The sequence below is a fragment of the Neodiprion fabricii genome, chromosome 2, assembly GCF_021155785.1.
Source record: "Neodiprion fabricii isolate iyNeoFabr1 chromosome 2, iyNeoFabr1.1, whole genome shotgun sequence".
In the NCBI taxonomy this organism is placed as follows: Eukaryota; Metazoa; Arthropoda; class Insecta; order Hymenoptera; family Diprionidae; genus Neodiprion; species Neodiprion fabricii.
The window spans coordinates 38,639,454-38,661,519 of NC_060240.1; the positions used below are offsets into that span (position 1 = coordinate 38,639,454).

At 42.5% G+C, this 22,066-nt stretch overlaps 2 protein-coding genes across 12 annotated transcripts; one reads left to right on the forward strand and one right to left on the reverse strand.

Moving 5' to 3' along the window:
• The first annotated feature begins 470 nt into the window (after window positions 1–470).
• LOC124174940 (facilitated trehalose transporter Tret1-2 homolog) lies at window positions 471–17,730 on the forward strand. Of its 7 annotated transcripts, XM_046554605.1 has the most exons (12): window positions 937–972; window positions 4,463–4,661; window positions 8,872–9,032; window positions 9,496–9,661; window positions 11,828–11,963; window positions 15,178–15,386; window positions 15,590–15,859; window positions 15,997–16,219; window positions 16,371–16,573; window positions 16,834–17,013; window positions 17,257–17,391; window positions 17,525–17,730. In XM_046554605.1, exons 3-12 carry the CDS (start codon window positions 8,983–8,985, stop codon window positions 17,600–17,602), a joined length of 1,650 nt encoding a protein of 549 aa, XP_046410561.1. In that variant the 5' UTR covers window positions 937–972; window positions 4,463–4,661; window positions 8,872–8,982; the 3' UTR covers window positions 17,603–17,730. The 7 variants fall into 7 exon arrangements, with proteins under 7 accessions (XP_046410563.1, XP_046410560.1, XP_046410561.1 ...); XM_046554604.1 differs by lacking the exon at window positions 4,463–4,661 and having other exon boundaries at window positions 472–972; XM_046554608.1 differs by lacking the exon at window positions 8,872–9,032.
• On the reverse strand, window positions 3,106–22,032 carry LOC124174942 (UDP-GlcNAc:betaGal beta-1,3-N-acetylglucosaminyltransferase-like protein 1). Of its 5 annotated transcripts, none has more exons than XR_006869039.1 (10): window positions 21,819–22,032; window positions 21,374–21,596; window positions 19,938–20,002; window positions 19,722–19,787; window positions 19,470–19,633; window positions 19,166–19,318; window positions 18,931–19,087; window positions 18,581–18,730; window positions 18,320–18,491; window positions 3,106–3,123 (listed from the first exon to the last, which is right to left on the reverse strand). XR_006869039.1 is itself a non-coding variant. In XM_046554613.1 (9 exons), exons 1-9 carry the CDS (start codon window positions 21,855–21,857, stop codon window positions 18,411–18,413), a joined length of 1,098 nt encoding a protein of 365 aa, XP_046410569.1. In that variant the 5' UTR covers window positions 21,858–22,032; the 3' UTR covers window positions 17,843–18,410. The 5 variants fall into 5 exon arrangements, 2 of the variants coding, with proteins under 2 accessions (XP_046410569.1, XP_046410570.1); XR_006869038.1 differs by lacking the exon at window positions 3,106–3,123 and adding an exon at window positions 17,843–18,266; XR_006869037.1 differs by lacking the exon at window positions 3,106–3,123 and adding an exon at window positions 17,844–18,255.
• Between the last annotated feature and the right edge of the window lie 34 nt (window positions 22,033–22,066).

Below are 22,066 nucleotides of genomic sequence, written 5' to 3' on the forward strand. Positions count from 1 at the left end.
ACTACTGGAGCGGGCTTGAAGTTCCGAAAGCGACAAATTTCGAATTATTTGTGGGCGAAACTTAAAGTAAAGAAATTAAACTTTGACCAAATATTGAAGTTTCTCATGGTCCGAAACCCGACGGTCAAAGTTTCGAAAGTGCAAAGTTCCGAAAGGTCATAACTCCGACAAGTCAAAGTTCCGAAAGTGCGAGAATGAGAAGATTTAAATCGAAGATTTTCAGTACTGTGAATTGCTGGTTTGGTGAAATTTCAACACTTCGATCTCTCTTTGTTTTGGATTTTCGATATTTTTACGTTCGGTATCCTGGTCATTCTGACTTCCGGTGTTTCTGATTTTTTACACCCAATCGTTGAGCGAACTACGCCGAGTGAGTATATTTTAATTTCCGGAATTTCACTCTATCGAAACTTTATTTTTCGGAATTTCGCTCTATCGTAACTTGAATTTTCGGAATTTTCTAAACCACGTTGTCTTATAAAAGTTTAATCTCTTTACTTGAAGTTACGCCACCAAATAATTCGGAATAAGGCGCTTCCGGAACTTTTGGAATCCGGAACTTCAACCCCGCCACGAACTATTGTCGTCAACATCCGAGAAGCGTCAACCGTCGTGCAGGCCAATAAATTGACTTGCGATAAGCTCTCCACTCCTCTCGAGTGCGCGTTATACATTTTGCATCACAGCTGCAAGCAGCGGGTCGATAAATTTTGAAATCGGATTACCCGAAGCCCAGAACCTCTCCCGGGCATCGAAAGTGATTTATCGATATCTCGGCAAACCTTCTGGAATATCTTCGACACGTTTCGTTGGTAAATACCGTGACTCATGCGGTTTTAAGTGGAGTTTTCTCAACTGTTGCGGGCGTGAGGAACGAGGAACGAAACGGAAACGCTGAACCTTCAGCTTTAGTGCCGGAAAACTTCGGATGGTTGAAAACGTCATGAATTCAATGGTTCGAACGCGAGAAGGGTAAGGTTTACATAAATCACCTTTACTAAACTTCGAAACTGGCGTTTTGGCTGCTACTAAGCGGGCTTTCTCTCTTTATTTCTTTCTTTCTTTCTTTCTTTGCAACTTTCCGATATCAGTAACGATCTTGAACTCATTTTGAAGAAACATTAAAAGCTCTCAGTACACATAACGTTCATGTCATTCTGTTCACCTGTTGACGTTGGATCAATCGATATTCGAATGCGAAAATGCATTCTCTTCCCCAGTCCGGAGACTTTTCTTTTCTCTCTTTATCGAGGCAGAAAAATTGATCTGATTGAAAAATTCGTCAAGAATTCCAAAAGGTTCATCAGTATTTATAGCTTCGTTTTATCTGCAAGCTGCGAAGAAATCCGAGGTATCGAGGCTACACCTGCATTGTGCGATATCGCGTCATGCAAGATCAGTGGAAAGTGATGTGGTAAACGGCGGTGGTTTTAATCAGGCGGATTTCAGGGGGTTTAAGCATGACCAATACACGTCAGGTCTGAATATGTGTTTCTATTTTCCCTCGTGAATATCGACATGCGTCAGCAACGGCTCAATAGTGCATTGTGACAAAGCTTACCGCGCGATTCCGGCCAATCCTACGATATTACTTTAGCGCACGTGACGTATGCAAGTGACGTGAAACTACGACGAGTTACTGTAATTTCGTACTTTATACCTGGTACGTCATTCTCATGCGAACCTTGTTAGTGTTACGAAACAAATGAGGAGGTAGGGTATTAATTAAGAGCATTGTGATGTCAAATGAATAGCCAGCTTGGGCGGAAAACGGAGGTTTACGGAACGCTACGTAAACACTTTCCCTTTGAAGGTGCGGATATTGTTATGCAACGAAATTCCCCATTCTGTAGTCAGTTCACGAATGAAAATATTTATCCATCGACGAATATTTGTTTTCCCAACGAGGCCGTGATTCAGCCATCGATAGTTTCAAGCGTAACAGCTGCTGGAAAAAAGAAACTTCGGAATGAAAGAAAGAAGGGAAGAAAAAGAGAAATTGTTTGTCTATCGAGCTGATGTAATTTGAAAGAATTCAGTGCAACGAGTTTCTTCTATCATATCAGCAGGTGTGAAAAGCCTACGTCTTCGTACAAGCATAAATAATTTTGATGCGTGAAACGATCAGTTCAAAGAAATAAATTTCGCGAATATTAGAGAGAGCACCGTTAACTCTTTACTACATGGCAATAAAGCTTCGTTGAAGGTGCTGGACTGTGACCGTAATCAGTTTGAATACTTATCGAGTTATATTCAAACGAGCGTAGGTCGCTTCCACGGTGCTAATTACATTCTACCGCAAGCTCAGTTACGAAGCTACTACATTATTTCTGCCTCAGTGGGCCCGACAATGTTCTTCGGTACGTCTTGCCCGGAATCGTCCAGCGTCTTCGTAAATCAATATAGAACGGAGAACAATGTGATTTGAATTTCAAATCCAGATCATATTTCACGCTGCTGCACCAAAGCCCGGATAATAAAATACCCGGCGGAAACTTTGCCGAGTAGGTAAATTTTTACGTTTGTATTTTTTCGCGCGATTGTTTGACGGCGACAATGAACCGGCGTTGTTTCATAGCTGGAAATGTTTTTTTATTTCCTCCGCCTTCCCTCTTTCACCTTCACAGCCTTTATAGCAGCCGTTTGCATCTCTACGTATCCTCCGCACGCGAAGGATCGGCAGGAAAAGTTAAAATGGGAGATCAAGAGCAGTGCACTTTGCACTCAAGTTGGATCTGCGCATTTCCTGCGTCTAATAAAACCGCATTCTCGACCTAGGAAAAACGTAATCCAGGATGCACGGCGGTGCATTGTCGACCGAGGCTGTTGAGATGACACCCTTTCCAGCAACGGCTGTAAAACTCCTCCGCCGAACTATGTAGGTGTACATATAGAGCTTTCTCTGAAAGTCCTGGAGGGTTAACGACCAGACAATGGTAGACATTGCTTCTTCTCTACTCGCTCCTGAGCTTCTCGTTTTATCTTATTTCCTTTTTTCTGTGTGTTTCTTTTTCTTCCTCCCTCTTTCTTTCAATCATCGTTACGGAGCTGTTAGTGGTGAGAATCTACCCGCGGAGAATCACTGAAGATAAGCACGTTGCCTTTCGCTCGGCTACTTTGAAGCTGTAAAAAACAATCCGAGATAACTTTCAAGATTACTTTATTTTCCAGCTTCGCTAATCGCGACAAGGATTAGTTGTTAGTTCGCACCGGTATGCCTTGAGGAACTTGATACGCGCCTATTGTCGCAAGCTCGAAATAATAACTAGGTCTACTCGGGAACTAGTACAGTGGATTCCTTCAAGCCCGTGCGAAGCCTGCAAGCGAAATATATATCTCCGTAGAATACGGCATGAATATACTGTCTGTAACACGCTTTTCCAGCTAAAGAGATAGAGTCTTAAATCCATTCCTCGGAGCATAGAGGCACGCGTACTTCAAGCGTTGAATTTTTGACGAAGCCTCAGTCAGACACTGTGTTTAACAGACGGAGAACCGCATGAGCCGGGTCTAACAAACTTTGAGGAACGAAGAGATCTCTTTCCACGTACTCTTGGACCTTGTACAGGTAGGTACGTGTATTTACATCCGTATACCGCGGAGATAAGCTTTAGATTGTTTTTAAGTCTTCTCTTCAGAGTGAACAGAAGATTCGGGATGAGAGTTTTGCAGAATTTCAACATCGTCGTAACAGAGCAGAGAATTGGACCAGTCCGACTTAATTAAGTAATATAAATACGGGGCTGATTTTTCACCTCTTGAAACAATAAGTCGAATTAAAAGTAGTTTCGAAAACTCGCTGCTTCTAATTTTCGCATAAAGGGAAAATTGGGCCTGCCGCTTTATTTTCAGAAGCGGTGTGAGTTAACCTTGTATTTTCTCTATTCCGGGATTTTGAAACAGAACCACTGTACGGAGTAAAGAAATTCCGACTTTGCAGTTCTGAATATGAATCATCTCATTTTTCCATTCTCTGTCCGCACAACCTTCTGCGTATACATTTGCATCCGGCGACCTTGAGCATAAAAGGATTTCATTTTATCTGCTATGCAACGAGGTGGAACTAAAGCGGATTTCGCACGTTTCTGCCGTCGATGTTTGCGAAACTAACGTAATGCTCGTTCAAGTTTTCAGGCAAACTGACTCTTGGGTGTCTGGCAGGTATAACTGAAATTGAACTTGAAACCTGATCAGGATTATCTCAACTGCCATTCCATTCCAAATCGCAGGTACAGTTCGAAGTTCGATGCGTAATTTCCGCAAATGTTCGCTCATGAATATGCGGATCGTGGTTAATCGGGTTACACGTCAATGATCGAGGCATTCGTCAGATTAATTTGTATCATTGAACATAAGTGTCGTGCGAATGCCGAATGAGAAGACCTGTGATTGACGATTCAACGAGTTTGTTCGTGAGATCGTTCGAGGTAGATTGACTGATTGACGCCTCTTCGTCTTTTAGATTTCTGGCGGAATCTGTCGGAGGTATAAAGTGATTGACGGGTGGATGGAGGAGGATGGGAATTCCCTTGATGTGAAAGCCGCATTTTTCTTCTCCGATGTCACTCGTCTAACGTTTCCAATCAAGACATATCCCTCGGAGTTGTCCTGGCTCTATTCTCGCCTCGCAGTCACGCCCGGACCGAAAGTACCTAACAACTGTAAGTATCCCGACGCCATTGGAACTACTCGGAGCCGGAGAATCGACTGACGAAGTGTTTGCACAAGGGTAGTAATCACCCCGTTGATGGCACGACCACATGCTGCTTCTGCAGAAAATAGATTTCAATATTTCACGAGGCACACGTATCGCCGGTAGTTGCATATCGATCGAAAACAAGAGTTATAACACCTGCCTATAGACAGCCGATTGTACGTCTCGACTGTCTCGAATTACCCCGAGTAATGCATAGGTGGTGTACCTTGCGTACCCTTCCATACCCTTGCGTATCTCGACTGTGATTAGCAAGAATTCATAAGCAGCCGTTCTTTACAGGGTCGTAAACCTGCATCGATATGCGAGTAAGTAATAAACTCGTCTAGACCGACGAGATTTTAATTTAGCTTCGAGGAGTCGTAATATTATAAAATCCGTTGGTTTTCACCCCAGTGAATTCGCGGCGCTACGATGAAGCAAAGAATATTTGCGGCTTTTTAATGTCTTTGCGATTTAGAGAAAAGGCGAAACGGAGAAAACGACATCGGATAAATGAATTCGAAACGATTCCCTTTCTCACTTTCACAGATTTCATTCGCCGCCTGCCAAAAAAGAAAAAAAAAAAAAAACCGGGAGAGCGATAAATCAGTGGCAGATACGTATAATCGCCGTAGAAATTGGAGATAAACAGAGTTACGATTTATCTGGACGGTTTCTGGACGCAGGGAGATTATCGAGGTGCACAATGGACGTTCGGGAGCATTAATCGTTCGGAAGATTTGAATCTCGGTATTATAAATCGTGAAAATTGAACTTGTACGGTTACGGAGAAAAATGAGGGTGTGGCAGAGAGCGGACGGATGGTGAAAGGACCTCCTATCGAAGTTTCACGTCGGAGAGGAAACGGCGTAAAATTCCATCGTTTGGTCGTCTCCACTTTTTACGACGAGATATTTTGAATACGGGACGAAGTATCCAGCACGGTCATACATTACAGGCACGATTTATCGGGTCGCGACCATTTCGCATGACAAATGTCTCCACTCATCGTCAGCCATCGGCTAGTGGTGAGTGGAGTGAAAATGGATCGTGGAAAGAACTCGCAAGGAAAGTATACCAGGTCGGTCTCTCTGATTTGATTTGTTTCGTAATATCTTACAGTAGACTAAAAGCCAAGCGACACGTACTTTTTGTATCGAACAAAAAATACTTCCAGGGGGTGAAAACGAAAGGATGAGCACCTTCTTGATGCGCGTCACGAATGAAACATTTCAGCGTTGATGTCGTTCAAATACACCCAGCGCATCAAGAAATCACCCCGTTTAGGTGCCCATTTTTGGGGGTCGTTTTCACCTCTCTAAACCGTTTATTAGCAGATAAAGAAATATACGTCTCCCTTAGTTTTTTGTCTACTGTAACGTATCACAAAAGAAATCGACTTGGTACACCTTCCTTATCAGATACAAATGAAGGATGTTTCTTCTGTATTGCAAGTGCAATAAAGTGCAGCTGCTACACTTTTGACAACTTTTCAATCTTTCCTCAACACGCATATATCGTGAAATCTTCAATCATCGTACGCAGCAAGACTCCAATGTAATTGCCAGAGCCGAAGCAGAAATTTGATAAGCAACGCTTACAGGTCCTACATCGTCCAAGACAATGGAAATCTCACCAGAGATAGGGGAACAGATAGGAATCGCTGACATGCCTTTGTGCTGGTATAATGTAGTCACAGCGGGGCACAACGACGCCAATTAAATTCTTCCTTAACTCGCGCTAATCTCAGATGTACCAAGACAATGAATTCTCCCCGCCTCTGGATCGGAAACAAACATGAAGCGATCGGTTTCCAGTTCAGTCCGACTCCATTCAGGCCTTTATTCCTCATGACAAGCTTCATTGTACAATCGGTGTCGGTCTTGAAAGCCCGCTTCAGCCGATCGTGTTGCAATTTTTCATTGGAAAATCGACTCGTCCCATCAGAGGAAGTGAGATACACGTGATTCGCTGAGTGAATTCCATCGTTCTCCATCCGACGCAAATCCGAACCAAACCGAGAAATTGAAACTGACAACGTCCTCGAACGTTCTCTGGTTTTTTTTTTCTGTTGTTACGTAACGTAAGAGGCGTGCGAGAGGGTGAAGATTGCGTGTTTATTCAACTCGAAGTCCCCGCGGTTGTTATTCCCAGTGTATCGACGAAAGCTCGGATTGCAGCGCAGTCTGTCCTGGCAACCGCACTCCAGCGAGCTGCAAAGTAAAGGACCAAGTTTGCTCCTCGAAAGTCGACGAATTGTAAGGATTGATACGGGTCGGTAACATGCACTTGTCACCCATTCGCCATGCAGACGTGAACAATAAGTGCATGAATCGTTATTTACCGACTCGGAGAGTGCGTCGTCACTTGCTGATCCAGACGGGGTAATTCAACTTGCGCAATGAGGAATGAATAGAAGCAATTTTCCCCCGAATGAGTTTCAGCGATTATCCAACGCGGAATTTCCACTCCAGTCCACTTGTTAGGTACCTTAGCTTTCGTACCGTTTCAATACGCGCAGTTCGTCCATGAGAAATGTAGGAAGAGATCGATCTGAGGGTCCGTCAAGTTGACCACCAGCCTTGTCAGTTGCGGTTATCAAGATAATGGGTCAAGGTCTGCGAGCCTCGCTTGCCTACATGTCTATTCCGCGCCCCTGTAATCGGAGATTAACTTGTTTCAATTCTCGCCGCGACGGCGCGTGTACTTAGGGACCGATCGACGCCCGATGGATGCTGCTAGGATTCGGAAACGGTCGGCCCAAAAGGGAGGTGAAAAAAGGAAACGAGGGAAAACTCGGCGATAATATACACGGAGATTAAGCCTCGGCTCTTCGTCTTCGAGACCTTTCGAAATCCGAGTGCCAAAAATTAGGCAGCAAAGTTTAATGGACTTCCGAGCAGGATACGGTGGTTACGGATAAATGATGTAAATTTCAAGCTCGTTGACAAAGTTTAATTTATAATCGATTTCTCGTTCTCTCGCGCTGTGTAATCCCGCGTTTCCGCTTCACCTAGTTCTACATTCGGCTGAAGAAGTTATAAGATCACGCGGTAACCTGGTCACTGTAAAGACCGTAATCACTTGTCTGATTCAATTCGCTACATTGCACCAATTGTCCAAATCATTACCTTTCGCCTGGCTAATGCTAATTTACAAATCAAATCACGTTCTGGCATATAGAAAAAGAAGAGGAAATTAACACGCTGTTGCGAAACGACAGAGGGTGCTCTAAACTTAACCTAGTAACAAACTAGGACACGAATCTTGCGCTCCAATTTTTGCGATATTCAAAAATCGTTCCCAATTTAGATTCGCAAGCTCAGCTTTCGCACTTTCGGCTCCAACTTCACATTTTTTTCAAGAAAATTGGTCTTCCGTTCAAATTTCATTCATTCAAGTTTATGGCGGTAATAAGCTGCTCGTAATTCCTATTGGCCGAGTAGGTAAGAGTTCGAAATCACAAAACACTTGTGACGTAGATCGCACGTTGGGCCGAGCGAGGCGCGCGCGCGTGTTTATTCGGCATGTGTGGGGCTAACTGGTCTACAATAATTGTATGATTGTGGAGACTATATTAAGCTTAACTAAGTCACTATTTATATGAGTGCGGACCCGGCAAATCTCTTACTCATCGCCAGACGGCGGATAAGCCCACGTTGCGAAACGTCGAGTCTTTCTATATAGAATTGTAAGTAACGAGAAAAGGAACAACAAAACGCACCGTTTACAGTTTGCTCCTTTCATTTCGTTGTTGCGTTCTTTCACTCGGTTTTCAATTTCTCGACGGATCGGCGAACGATCACTGATCACCGATCTGCCCTTACATCGAGATCGTTGCGATTGAAATGCAATAAAATTTGAACCCGATGTGAAACGAAAAGATTAAAAAAAAAAAAAAAAATACTCACGATTCAAGAAGCTCGTATATTTTCAACGAAAATCGCTGCGTAATTTCAACACAAGAAACTTAATCTTGCAAACGTGGGTTATCGAAGAACATATTTTAGGGGAATTTTTTCTGACCTGTTGATTCTAAGCACCCACGAAAACTTCGCTACGCAAAAAATAAGTATAAAACGTGGGTATTACTGATCAAATGGAAAGTCTGGTGGGAATTGGTAGAGGCATGTGCAGGGACAGTGACTGAAATTAAAATATTATTCACCGTACAGTGATAAAATCAAACCATTTGCACGATTGGAGCAGAGGGAAAAAGGAAGAATAACAAACACTCGAACAATAGTGCAAATCATAGTGCTGCCACGGTGTGTTTTGCGGTATAAATGGCACTGGTTAAACCGATTTTGCCAGGCAGGATGGAGAAAGGACTGGGGTGAGTTGATAAGGTTCTTTCAAACGTAATTTGTGCATTCAGTGTGCTAGCGGCAAATTTATTCGCATGTAATTTCATTCGTTCGTTTGAGTAGTTTTACTATGAAAGGCTATGAATCGTTTGCTTAATTCCGAAAATTATGTTTAATCAGTCGCTAATTAAAATTTGCAAAGAATGGAGGAGCGCGTATATTTGGAAATAAAAATACAATCCAAAAGATACTTTGTTCTAATTCAATGTACAAAGTCAGCAATCAACTGCTCGTGAACGTAAATTATTAAAAAAGATGAGACGGCAGAAACTGTTTTTAATGCATGATGATCGAGTTAAACTATCGACCGATTGCATTTTTGATAATACATAATTGCAGACAGCGTCAGAATCGCATGTGTGGAATAGAATTTTTGTGACAAAGTATCAAAGTGTGATTTTTAAATTTTTCCTCTCGATTCTTCAATTTTAGACACCACGCACAAATGCTCCTGAATTCCGGCCACTCGAAGGTTCTTGGATCAATCACGAAGAAAGGTGGAGAGAAAGTGTTTCCAGGAAGAAAACACGGAGCACACATCAGCGTCGTAGGAACGAAACATCAGTATTCCTCCAATCCCAGAGGGGTCTTCGCTCAGGTAGCTTTACGATTTTTTTTCACTGCCTTTTCTCACTCGACTGTTGTTCAGGCTATTCGCGTTTTCACGCTACTCGCAATTTTTCGCACGGAAAAGTGAGGCAAATGGTTCACTAGAAACGTTACTCGTTTTACGAGACTTTTCGCCTCAGGACGGTTTTATTGCCGGTGGAAAATAGCTATGATATTATTGCTGCATGTATTCTACAATCTAAACGACAGGTGGGTATAAAGAGTTGACGGAAACTAGTTTCGCGGTTGAGAATACTTTGCTGAAAAAAAAAATCTGCCAACAGTGAATACTGGTAAGACCACATGCCAAAGCTTTTTTACAATAAGTTCAAAACATTTCGCTGCCTTGTTTGTAGTAAAAGTATGAAGATCAGAGTCTAAATAAAGATCAAAATATCAGAGATAAATTCATTGATATCGTGATAAAAATGATTCAATTATTTTTATTGTAAATTTCACTTTAATATTGTAGTTTAAGGTTCGCGAAAACTTTCTTTTTTTTTTAGTACCAGTGAAGAACAGAATTTGAAAAGTCATTAGTACAATCGCACCTAAATATTAATTGTGGCGTTGAAGAAGTCCAATTACGTTTCAATCAATATCTGTATTCTATGGGATGGCAAATTACGAATTGAAAATAAACATGGTAATTGATTACGATTATTGTAAACACGTTTATGTAGTTTGCTGGTAAAATGTATATTTTTCCCTTGGAAAGAAAAAATCGTGTGTATTTGAACGGCTACAATACACAGCGCACATCGAGCTTCGGACAATGAACACATCTAAATACAATTTCTACTCAAGTAGAAACGGAGTGGGTACAAGAACTTCGCCGTGCTAAATTTCTAGACGAGATTGCAATTTCTCAGAAAGTTCTTCTGCGTTAGGACCACTTGAAGCTATTTAGGAAAATCCTGGAGAATATATTTGAGATCTCTGAAAATCCCAGCACTCCGGGCAAGAGCAATTGTACTCAATAAGTGCTTCCACTTCGGGCACTTGAACGTGAATGACGTTAAGCTGCTTTTAAAAAATTCACCATTATGATGCCCCCGAAAGTCCAGGATGAAGCTTTCCAAAGAGCTTGTAAATCCGAGATATACAAGACTGCACATCGGTCGGCATCAATTCATCTTAAAGTACAGTTCCAATTAGAGCTTTACCGACTAAGAGGCGACGAATCTTTCCCACATTAATCAGGAACAACTGCTGGTGGAATTGAGCACGTAGCCAACGCGAACAAATTTCAACCGTATATATTACTCGATTTAGTTTATCCAACTTATTCATACCCTCTCACAGCCAAAGAGCCAAGTGCTTGACTAATGAAGCGCAGATCTGATTTGAAGACTGAAAAAACTTGATAAGCATAATGGAACGTGAATTTGATGACTTGAAGTCTATCCAAGTTATGAGAAAATTCGTTAAATGACGAATTCACTGAAATTCAAGGTGCTTTAGACAAATTTTTACGACTTCATTCGCAACTTTAACAGCAGAATAAATCAGCTCTCATATGTTAATTAAATTCTTCAAAACTGGAGCACGTTGCAACTTTATTACTTGGCCCAAAGCGTTTTCGCTCCCTGCGCCACTGAAGCGTCAAAGACGGTTTATGAAGACAAGGGACGCTGCTCAATCCGGTTAGAGTGGAGTGTATCGTTAAGGTCGTTAGAGTTTATGGTGTCATCTAATCTAGCCCCGGAGATTCATTTCACCTTATCCCAACCACGAACTGAGTGAGAAATTTTCTTCAAAACTTGATCCGTTACACTCAAGGTTTACCGAGTCACTCAGCGTGCTCCGAAACGAGGCGTCAAACGCGCTCCGACACTTCGCCAGGAAATATAATCACACACTCTTGCATAAAGCGCGGTGGTTGACAATTATAGGTTATACGGTGAGGGGTGGCTAGAATATGCTCTCAGTATAATTTGAATCTCGTTACCATGTTTGCCAATTTTCCCCAGCTGTCCGTAAGCCGTAATTTTGGAAAGCTTCACTCGACGAGAGCTTTTCCCGCACATACATAACGCACACGTTACTTACGACACTCCCTCAAATTATCATCACCGTCATCTTCGTAGTCCGATCATCGCCCAGGTGTACTACCCACTTTCATTGAAGTGCAAATATTTGCATGTTTTTTCAGTGCCTCGTTACCGGAGCCGTCCTATTACTCGCGGCCGGATGTGGCATGCCCATAGGATACAGCGCCATACTTCTTCCAAAACTTGCCCAAACGAACGGATCGTTGCAAGTGGACGAGGACCTAGGGTCGTGGATCGGTAAGTCTCGAATGTTGCTGGGTCTGTTATTCATGAACGTGGTTAAAATTTACAAGGGCAGCTAAAGAGGAGATCGGGAGGTTTTCGATCGCGTTGGGGGTTGACAAATGGTTGGTAATTAACCGCCGCGTGGAAAGCATAGGAAGGCGAGGACTTTCGCCGTAGTAAAAATGGCCGCACCGCATTACTCGGAGATTAGTGAGTAACGATGTTATTTATTAGATTGCCAGAACCCTCTACTGGATGGTAAAATGACCGTTTAAAGTGGCAAAGAAATTCGCAACTGCCCCACGCGTTGTGTGCGGACAGCGAACTTACTGACCCAGATATGTTTTTTTCATTGGATAATATTGTCTCCAGCGACGATATTATAGTAATTCATCTTCCCCCGTAACGCGGCTGTACCGCCTGTCGGTAGGTACTAACAAAGAGGTTAACGATTCACGAACGGCACTATAAAACCCATTTGACAGCTGCTCGAAACTAGATACCTCCATACCGCACACGCCGACAAAGGAGTTTCGCGAAAAGCATCATTTCTCAGACTCTTCCCCAGGATGCCTGCATCAGCAGCTTCCGGAGTTCCGGGGGTGGGACTCCCGACGGCGGCGGGGATAATGAAGGGTCGAAAAAACTGGAAATCATCGACATTATAACCCCGGGGACAACGTGCGACAGGCAATTGACGTCGGACCGAGTCATTGACACAGATACACGAATTCATTGAATAATTTCGTCTGGTCCTTTTGGGGAACGTGAAACGTCTGTACAATCGTCGGTACTGATTTAAAATGCATTTATTTTCACCACCACGTTGTCAACTCGGTGTCGCTGCCACCGGGGGGTTAATATTTCGTTGTTTTCGTGCCGAATTGCTGCAAGCTCGGGTCATCCGACAATGAGCGGCACGGCACGTCTCACTCGGTGTACCGAGGGTTCGGTGAATTCGTAGCCAAGGGGCGAAACATCGAATGGAACTTGAAGCTCCGCGGTAAAAACCGATGAACGAAAGGCGTTCGAACCAACGGGGAAAAACGCGATAACGAACCAATCAAGCGTCTCGCCTTCCTTCGTAGAATGGGGTTGTTTTTCAAATTTTCACGACTTTCAGCCATTATTATCCCCGAGACTGGGAACAATTTATGGACTTCTGTCCAGGTGTCTTGTGTCACGTTTGTCAAACGGAAATACGTCGCGGATGATGGTTGGACTGGAAGGAGGTGGGATATGTAATTTCCAGTTTCAGTCGTGAAATTGGTACGGCAATGATCGTTCGGGTTCCAGAATTACATCGGCGTAAATTTCGGCAGTGCGATTCGGGTACGAAAGTGAGTTAGAAAATTGACGAGCAGAGAATGTTCGAGGTGTGAAAGAAGGCAAGTACCGTACATTGTGGAAGGATCTGGAACGAAGGATCGACGGAAATTGCGGTTGCGTGCGTGTAGAGACGTTGCCAAAACCGGATACCCTGACCTACTGATCAAGCCTGATTTTTGCAAAGACAATTTAGCTATTAGTGTTAAGGGCGTTTTATTTCGTTCTTTCTATATGGCAGTGACAATTTGTCGTGCCGTTAGAATTGATTTACTCAAACGGATATATTAACCAGCCTGCACCACCCGTACGCGAACCGTACAACGCGTAGGAAGGAAGTGATATGTGTGTCAAGGTCAACGCATAATGCTTGACCTTCAAAACACTGTAACCACTTCTGCTTTTGCTCGGTATGCAATAATAGATTAATCCCAATTCCCACCACGACGTACCTTTTATTATTATTATAATACCGGGCGCAGTTGATGATTGTCCAGCTGAATGCAGTCACCGGCTCCGGATCCCTATACCCGTTGCACTTGATCTTTGATCGTGATCGTTTTTACCTTGTCCCTAAGCCGCGGACCCCGCTCTAGGTCAACACTTGCGCAATTCGCGCTGTACGCGTTCACGGGCTTCATTCATTGCTACTGCAAGTATGTAGGTACATACGATAGATTGATCATACTGTTGCAAACAACTGCTGATCGTGGACAATCGTGCCTTTTATAAACGATGATTCGATAAACGGGAACTTCGTCAGTGAAACGCTTCGAACCACACCTCAAATGCGGTTACAGTCATTTTCACTCAACTTCTTTGCGTTTCTATAACAATTATCCATCTACATATCGTCCTGCATCTCCATGGGACTCAAGCTCCGTTGTATAGTGCACATAAAAAAGTTTAATTTCCAACGCAATAATCGCTTGTCATTTAACAAGGAGACTCCTCCCTCACAGTCGTTGCAGCGACACGCCGAGTCGAAGGCGTGAAATGGATACTGGCAGGAAAGTTCATTACAGTCGTTTGAAATTTTTATCAAGCACCGGGTAATTGAAAAAGTTATTAAAAGCTTTTGAGTTTCAATCGATGAATTCCTAAGTAATCAAGTTACTCTGCTCCGTCACGTCGTTCACTCTATGCCACCTTACTTATTCTACAGTCGGCGCCGAATAGGCTGCCTCCTTATTTTTATTTCCCTTTTTCATCCTTTTATATCCTCACTTCTTCGTCACTGTCTCTCAGGGAGTATACAGGCTCTGGACCAAACTAGATTCTATCCAGGTCGCCACCAGACCCATTCAATCCTTTTCCGCTCTATTACGCATTTCCACCGCAGGGTGTTTTACTTGGATTCTTAATCGAGGACAAAAAAAAACATCCTCAACAGTTCGAGCGATGATAACTTATAGATACAGTTCTTCGATACACACTCAATTTTTCGGACAGGTCGAGTGTTTCGAGCTTCACGATGTCAGTTCATGTTTTTGTTCCTGAGTTTAGATTATATTTTTCCGTCCTAAATTTCTCTGCAATGTAAGGTCAACATTCAACATGTAGTATTATCACAGAAAAAGCAACGCCACATTGCTTCTGTCAAGAAGATACGAAATTTTAACTTATTGCAGTGAAAAAGATGAAATCGCGGAGATGAAAATTAAAAATAAAAATGCGGTTAGCAAAACATGACTTTTTATTTCAATATCCTGGCATTCAAACGTTGAATATCGATGAAAAGGTGGATAATTTTTCATTTAAATTTCAACCAAATTAGTCTTCGCGACATCCTTCTTACCATAAGACGACAGATCAATGACATCAGACCCTTTTGTGAAATCCTTTTACGTTTCCCAACGCAGTTGTCTTGGGTTTCTAGAATGTTTGCTTATTTTTTCAGCCTCGGTACACAGTCTGGCGGCGCCGTTTGGCTCGCTGTTATCGGGTCCCCTGATGGACGCGATTGGCAGACGGGGAGCGTTGCAAATATCTGCAATTCCGCTAGCCGTAGGTTGGATCGTTATGGGTTTGGCGCAGACCATAACGTGCATTATAGCCGGTAGAATAATGTCAGGATTCGCGGTTGGCCTCGTCGTTGTGCCCGGTCAGGTGAGTTGAGCATAATCACTCGCGTCCTCGCGAAGTTGACATTATCATTTTCCACGCGCAAAAGCCTCTTCCAAAAGCCAAAAGCCCTTCCGGTGTAAGCTTTGCTGCTTTTCTTCGCGCGACGAATAAAACAACAGCGGTTTAGGAGGAGTGTTTGGTTCAAAGGTGAGAGAGAGAACGAAAAAAAAGCTTCATTCCGACAGGTTCTCCTCGGCGAAATAGCGGATCCTGGCCTTCGCGGCATCCTGGTCGGCGCACCCTTCGCCACCTATAGCTTTGGAATTCTGCTGGTATACGCCCTCGGCGCAAGCTTCGCATGGAGAACGGTCGCCTTCTGCGGAATGATTCTCCCCGGTCTGGCCCTCGTCGCTCTTTGCCTCAGCCCTGAAAGCCCCGTGTGGCTCGTCAGGCGGCGGAAAACCGAGGCCGCCAGAAAAGCTCTCTCGTGGTTTCGCGGGGCGGATGTGATGCAGGTAAGCCAGCAACGATCACTGTCGTAGTCCAAATTTTATCGGATTAAGTAAGATTTCGCAAAAACTTTAAGGATACGAAACGGTATATTCGTAACAAATAAGCCCGTAATCTATAAAAGCTCTCCACTATTTCTCAGGTGAAAACGGAAATGGCCCAACTTGAGTCAAGAGCCAGAGAAGACATCGCTCGAATATCATCAACGGCCACTTTGCGTCAGCAGGCGTCCTCGGCGTTGTCGAATATCTTGAGTCCCGGAGTCATCAAGCCTCTGGCGATAATAAACGTGTTCAATTTTCTTCAGACGTTGTCCGGAACGTACGTCTTCGTCTTTTACGCCGTTGAATTCATCAGGGAAATGGGTAAAACGAATCAAGCTTCACATCGAAAACATTCTCGCTTCCTTTCAACCAATTTTCCTCTCCACTCAGTAACTACTTCCCGCATGACAGCAGACGATGAATTCCCGGGTTTGCTTACTAACGGACAAACTTTTTCCCAATAATTGCGCAGAGGGCGACGGAGTGGATCACTATCTTGTGGCAGTGATCACGGCCGCTGTGAGGTTCGTCTTTTGCCTCGTCTCCTGCGTCCTGCTGCTCACCACGGGCCGAAGAGTTTTGGGAATCATTTCGGCGCTCGGAACAGCCGTTACGTCATTGGTCCTGGCAGGATACCTGCTGGCCAGAAAAGGGCAGCCGACGACCGACGCGGACGTGAGTAATTTACGCTTTACTCTCGTGGACTGAAAAATTCTAGTTGTAGAAACTATGCATATTCTTGGACCGTGTTCAATTTTTACCGAAACTCTAAGTTTATAAAAATCTAGCATGTAATATCACGTGTCACTATTATTTTCGATTATGGTCATTTCAATTTGTCTTTTGCTTTTTTCAAACTATTGATGCAAAAATAAATCGATGCTAACGAACGGAATTTCTCTCGGTGCAGTAACAGGCATTTTTCGAATTCGCAGATGTACGTAGTCGGCACCTGCATAATCGCTTACGTCAGCGCGAACACGGTGGGCCTTTTAACGTTGCCGGGCCTTATGGTAGGTGAGCTCTTGCCCCAACACGCTCGAGGAATAGGCGGCGGTTGCACGTTCTTCCTGTTCAACTTGACTCTCTTCGGAGTGACAAAGGTCTTCCCAGGGGTGAGTGGAAATTTCCTAATTAGTCTAGAGAAACGGCGAAAGTCACGAACAAACGTGATACCACTGGTGCAGAGCTGGGTAGGTTTGAACAGTGGCTTTGTTTACCACCCCGGGGGAATTCTCGGCTCTGAACCGCGGTCAAACATTGCGCTTGTGTACGTCACCCGATGAATCTTCTTCTTTAAAATCAACCCTTTTCAACAGTTCCTCCTCTTCGAGCTCTTATTCATTTCGACGATTTAGGTCAAAGGCGCGATCGGTATGACGGGAATTTTCACGGTATTTGGCGCCTCGGCACTTTTGGAAGCTGTATTCGTCTACGTTGCGTTGCCGGAAGCGAAGGGGAGAACGCTTCAAGAGATAGAAGACTACTTCCAGGTAAGTTCTTCCGCTGTTGCGTAATTTTTTTTTTTTCTTTCTTTTTTTACTTCCTTTTACCGCACCCAACTTCGAAATATATCACGTAACTTTGTATTTAGTTTCATCGTGTGTTTGGTTTATCCTGTTTCAGGAGGGAAACGTTCTCTGGGTTACGAGGAAGAAGCAGCCAAAGATAAACTCGGCGACTACCCCTTTGGTCAATGTTTAACGCGTTCACGTGTTATAGATTTAGTTTAGGCGGGGCCTAAGTATTAAATTGTTATATAATAGACATATTGTAAATAGAGGTGAAAATTTTTGCTGTGGAACGTTTGGCCAAATAATTTATAGAAAAAAAAATAAGAGTTGAAGAGTGGGAACAAGGATAAGAGTGAAAAAGACGGAGATGAAAATGCTGTAATATACGTTAGATAATTCGTTATTATTTTTTATGTACCTTGATATATACATTATGTTTTTTACTGTTTTCATAACACGACAGCGACGGATGAATAAACGCGCATATAAATATTGAAAAATACATCTTCAAATTCCTTTTCCACTTCGACGGTAAAACCTGTTCTCCGCATCAATGTTTCGTTCAGTGCTTAGAAGTCGTAAAAAAAAATATACATATATATAATATATAGAATAGATACCGACCGTTGGACATTCCTAGAATTATACAGACCCAGGTTATTAGATCCGGATAAAATAAACCTAGCTGGTTGGAATCCAACAACCTCGACTTAGCTTACCGACCAGAAGAATCACCGCAGTGAAACTTTTTACCACAGTAAAGGAGGAAAACCGGTCGAGGGTAAGGAGATTGTCGGCTGCTGGTGTCTGCAGCGCCCTTTTTCCCCGAATCCCGTGGTAACTCTGACGAAACTCTTTTTCAATATAGGGTCTGTAAGGATAATAAACAAGCGTATTGTTAACTTACCCAATTATTGCAGTTTGGAGATTCGTCGGGTTCTGACTCATGATTGTTCTTCGTTTTCGTTTCTGAAGCCATCGGGCCTAATGCAGAGGTGTCAGCTAAACAGGACGTAATCTTTTCCTTCCTTCAGGTTCAAGGATTCTAAATTCCGTTCAAACTCGCCGTTCGTCATGTCCTGAAAAACTTGCCGATGTATCGCAAGATTCCTATGAATACAAGCTTCTCTTCGCTACGAATAATCTCGTCGCGTAAGTACTTACGTACCATTTTCACGCAAATGATAAACGGAGGCTTGGCTTTTGTAAAGTGAATTATCGGAATTGGTCGTCCTATTTTCTTTCGGACTGGTTCATACGATACGTAATTCTGTCCGATCTTATGCTTGTCCACGTCACAAAAGGCCACAACTTTGTCCTGAAGAATGAAAATTCAGGAATAAGAATGACAGAGTTTTGAAAACGGGATTATTAAAAATTATTCAGTAAGTCGAACAATTATCGGACTGAAAGGAAAAGGAGATTTGACCAAATCAGCGAAAGAGTGTCTTCAATTACTAATCACTCCTTACCATGAACTACTTCGACTATCAAAAATCGTAATAACTGCAGACTTACCCGAAACTGAGGACGCAGGCTGCGTAATAATCGCCTGCCTTGTTTGCCGCCGTTCCATATCGTCAATTTATCCCACAGAGGAAGAACGAGTCTTTCCAAACGCGCAACTCTTAGATCCCATATTGTTTGCCTGTTGATAAGAATCCTGATTACCTCTCTGACAACAGAAATCGTTGATTCTGGAGTATTAGCAAATTCGACATATGTAAACTGTGCGCGCAGTACACTCGCTTACTCGCAAATCGAGAAAGTCTCTGCTTGAGGATGATACACATATATTAAAACCGTATCATCTACCCTCAGAACTCTGCCACCGAGGTCCAGGTGCGAATAAAAGAATATCAAATCCTCTGGACAACCGCGACCAGCCTCGCAGAAGCCACCGACCCTGAAACAAGTGAAAAAAAATATGCAATTTATCGTGGAGAGAAAAGATTCAAACAGCTGTAGCGGTGAGTTGTGAATAAGTGTGAAAAGGACAGAGATCTCGTCTTGCACATAGTTCTTTTCTCGTAAATTAACCCAGTTCTTGCGCTGACCTTTGAAACACGGATCTGTGGCAAAACCACGTTGGCATAACGATCGTGGGTCCGTGAGAAGTGTAGATTTGTTCCTCAAGTTTTTCACTCGCGATTGTATTCGCCCATCGTGAAAATCTGGCGGTTGCATTTTCCGGCTTTCTTCTAAACCGCCCTCCAACAATCTGTGTAACATTTGGGAAATAAGTATTTACTTGGAATCTTCATCGGTACGTGCGGCAGTGAAAAAATAATATGCCAAATTTTACCTACTGCATTTTCGTTCTCTTTTGCAACAGCGTACTGGGCCTGAATCCTACACGGCAGCATAATGTCATCCTGCAGATTTTCCATCAGTCGATAGTAGCAAGGAGAAAAATATATAATTAGAATTGTGAGAATTTCTAACGATGTTATTTCGAAAAGGTAATTGCATTTTATTCTTAATAATTTCAATCCTGGTTCTCTAGAAGATTAACGCATGCTTACCACATCTTGGAAACACAGAAATTCCCCAGTAGAATTTTCAACCGCTCTGTTTTTAGCATAACCAACTGTAAGAAGTTACGCGTATAAATAAAAGATCAATCAGATTGCGGTATAAACAAATTGATCTGATTTTGTTTCACAACTTTTTGAATAAGTTTGATAAAAACGCGCATGAAATAATAATGTTGGAAGTGAAAACATAAGTTTTGAAGTTTTTAATGCTATTACTCAAACAAATAACTCACTGATTATTTTCGTTTGCAGCATCCTACTGCAGACATTATACTGGGTCAAATAATCACAGATTGTATGAAACTGCATGCATTATATTTCACAATACCAAATCATTTGCATACTGGGGTAATTGCACTTATTTCTTTCTCGGTCAAAACATGCCTTCGGGCCTCAAAGCCTGCAATACTGATTATTCTAGGAGACCTAACTACTATGATCAAGTGACAACTTGAATTTCAATGGAAATAGTATGTGCTAATTTTAGTTGAAAGTAGAACATTGCAAAACTTTACTAGCAAATTCAGTTCCTTTTAATCTGAAATTTAAGATAGAAATTTGAACCTTTAGCATAAGCGGAAATAATTATTATTAGAAACTTTTGCAACTGGAGCATCGAACAGCTGTAATGTTATTTACTTTGAGTGATATTCAACACTAAGAACTTTGAATAATCCCTACTAAACTGCAATTTTCTTTCTCTTGAACAGTAACTGCAAGCATTGTATATAGGCAGGCATATGTTTGCACTGTTTCAGATCAAAGGCTCTGCCAAAGGCTTGCACAAAGAATAATCTGTCAGCAGCTGCAGCAGTTTCGTGAAATTGTTTCAACGCCGTCAAACTTTTCACTTTTATATGTTATTAATAATCAGGATAGAGACGAAAGATATGTGTTTATCATATGTCATTCAGAAACAACTTGTTAAGCATCCCAAGACCAAAACAGTAACTAAAAATTTTCCTTTGAATTCCAGGCCAAAGATGCTGCAATAATTCTTGTGCAATTACAAACTGGGTGGGAAATTTTAAATCGTTGGTACGTAAAACTATAACTCTTTCAATAAATTTTAATTGCGACTACCAAAAGTTCACTTCATAACATCCGATGATTCATTAGGCATAAATCATATGATCTTTCACAAAGATATCCTTTAGAAATATGGATTAAATTATTGTTACTAGTCGAATAGTTTGCTTAACTCTATTGCTATTGTGGCATAAGTCAAAATAATGCAGATGTTTAGATTCTCTGAGGTACAAAGAGAATTGTGAAAGACTCTGTTTTTCATCTGCGAAATGTACACACAGTGAGCTATTGATTGTTTTCTCAATTTTGATAAATGTTTTGACGTTCCTAAATTCCACTCTCCTTACCAGCGAAAAAAGAATACGGACATTGCCTTCAAAAATAAAAATTCTCACCCCCTCCAGACTCTTGGTTTTGATTCCTGAATATCTTGACAGGAATGGACAGTGCTTCCAGTCTCAACTTCCACGTACAGAGTAATTCCGGGGTTCGGTCGGTGCTGGCATCGTCACAAACGGAGACCTCAACTTTCACGAAGCTCAACGCTGTCTGGTTTAAGACAGATTGAAGGCAGGTGTCGATCCAGTTTTCTCCATTGCGAATGGGAATGATGATGGACTGAAAATATGGACAGAACGTTAGAAGATGATTGAAAAGAATATACGGAAAAATGAGAAAGACGTTAGCCCGATAATTAGCATGGCGAGAAACTGGAAAGCATGCAAATTAACCAGAGGCGTAACATCTTCCTAGTTTGAATAAAACGAAGCGTTACGCGGTTTAAAATAGGTTAGAGAATTGAGGTCGATTCTGTTATTGATGATAAAAACATTTACGCACCACTAAGGGGTCGGCGGTATCTGCGTTCATCGTGAGCATCGCCTAGCCGCGCTTATACACTGCAAAAAACCATTTTATTGCCCGGTTTTAGTTCAAACCAACAGCACATGGTTTGTTTTTATGACAGCAAACGGCAGCTGGCCGTTGAAAGCAAAGCAGAATGCCTGCAGAGCGGACGAAACAAACGACAGTCGGCAGTCGCAGAGCTGATGGCGCAGTTGTCAGAAAAGCTACGTCGATTCACGGAA

What these genes read in the sequence shown, in the direction of transcription:
- LOC124174942 (XM_046554613.1), bottom strand. Translation starts at nt 21,857, where the DNA reads ATGCTCACGATGAACGCAGATACCGCCGACCCCTTAGTG. An exon ending in AAACCAAGAGTCTGGAGGGG is followed by an intron (nt 20,003 to 21,373) that starts GTGAGAATTTTT and finishes AACTTCTTACAG; the next exon opens with TTGGTTATGCTAAAAACAGA. An exon ending in GAGACTTTCTCGATTTGCGA is followed by an intron (nt 19,088 to 19,165) that starts GTAAGCGAGTGT and finishes TTCTGTTGTCAG; the next exon opens with AGAGGTAATCAGGATTCTTA.
- LOC124174940 (XM_046554604.1), top strand. Translation starts at nt 8,983, where the DNA reads ATGGCACTGGTTAAACCGATTTTGCCAGGCAGGATGGAGAAAGGACTG. An exon ending in AGCCGACGACCGACGCGGAC is followed by an intron (nt 16,574 to 16,833) that starts GTGAGTAATTTA and finishes TCGAATTCGCAG; the next exon opens with ATGTACGTAGTCGGCACCTG. An exon ending in AGATAGAAGACTACTTCCAG is followed by an intron (nt 17,392 to 17,524) that starts GTAAGTTCTTCC and finishes ATCCTGTTTCAG; the next exon opens with GAGGGAAACGTTCTCTGGGT.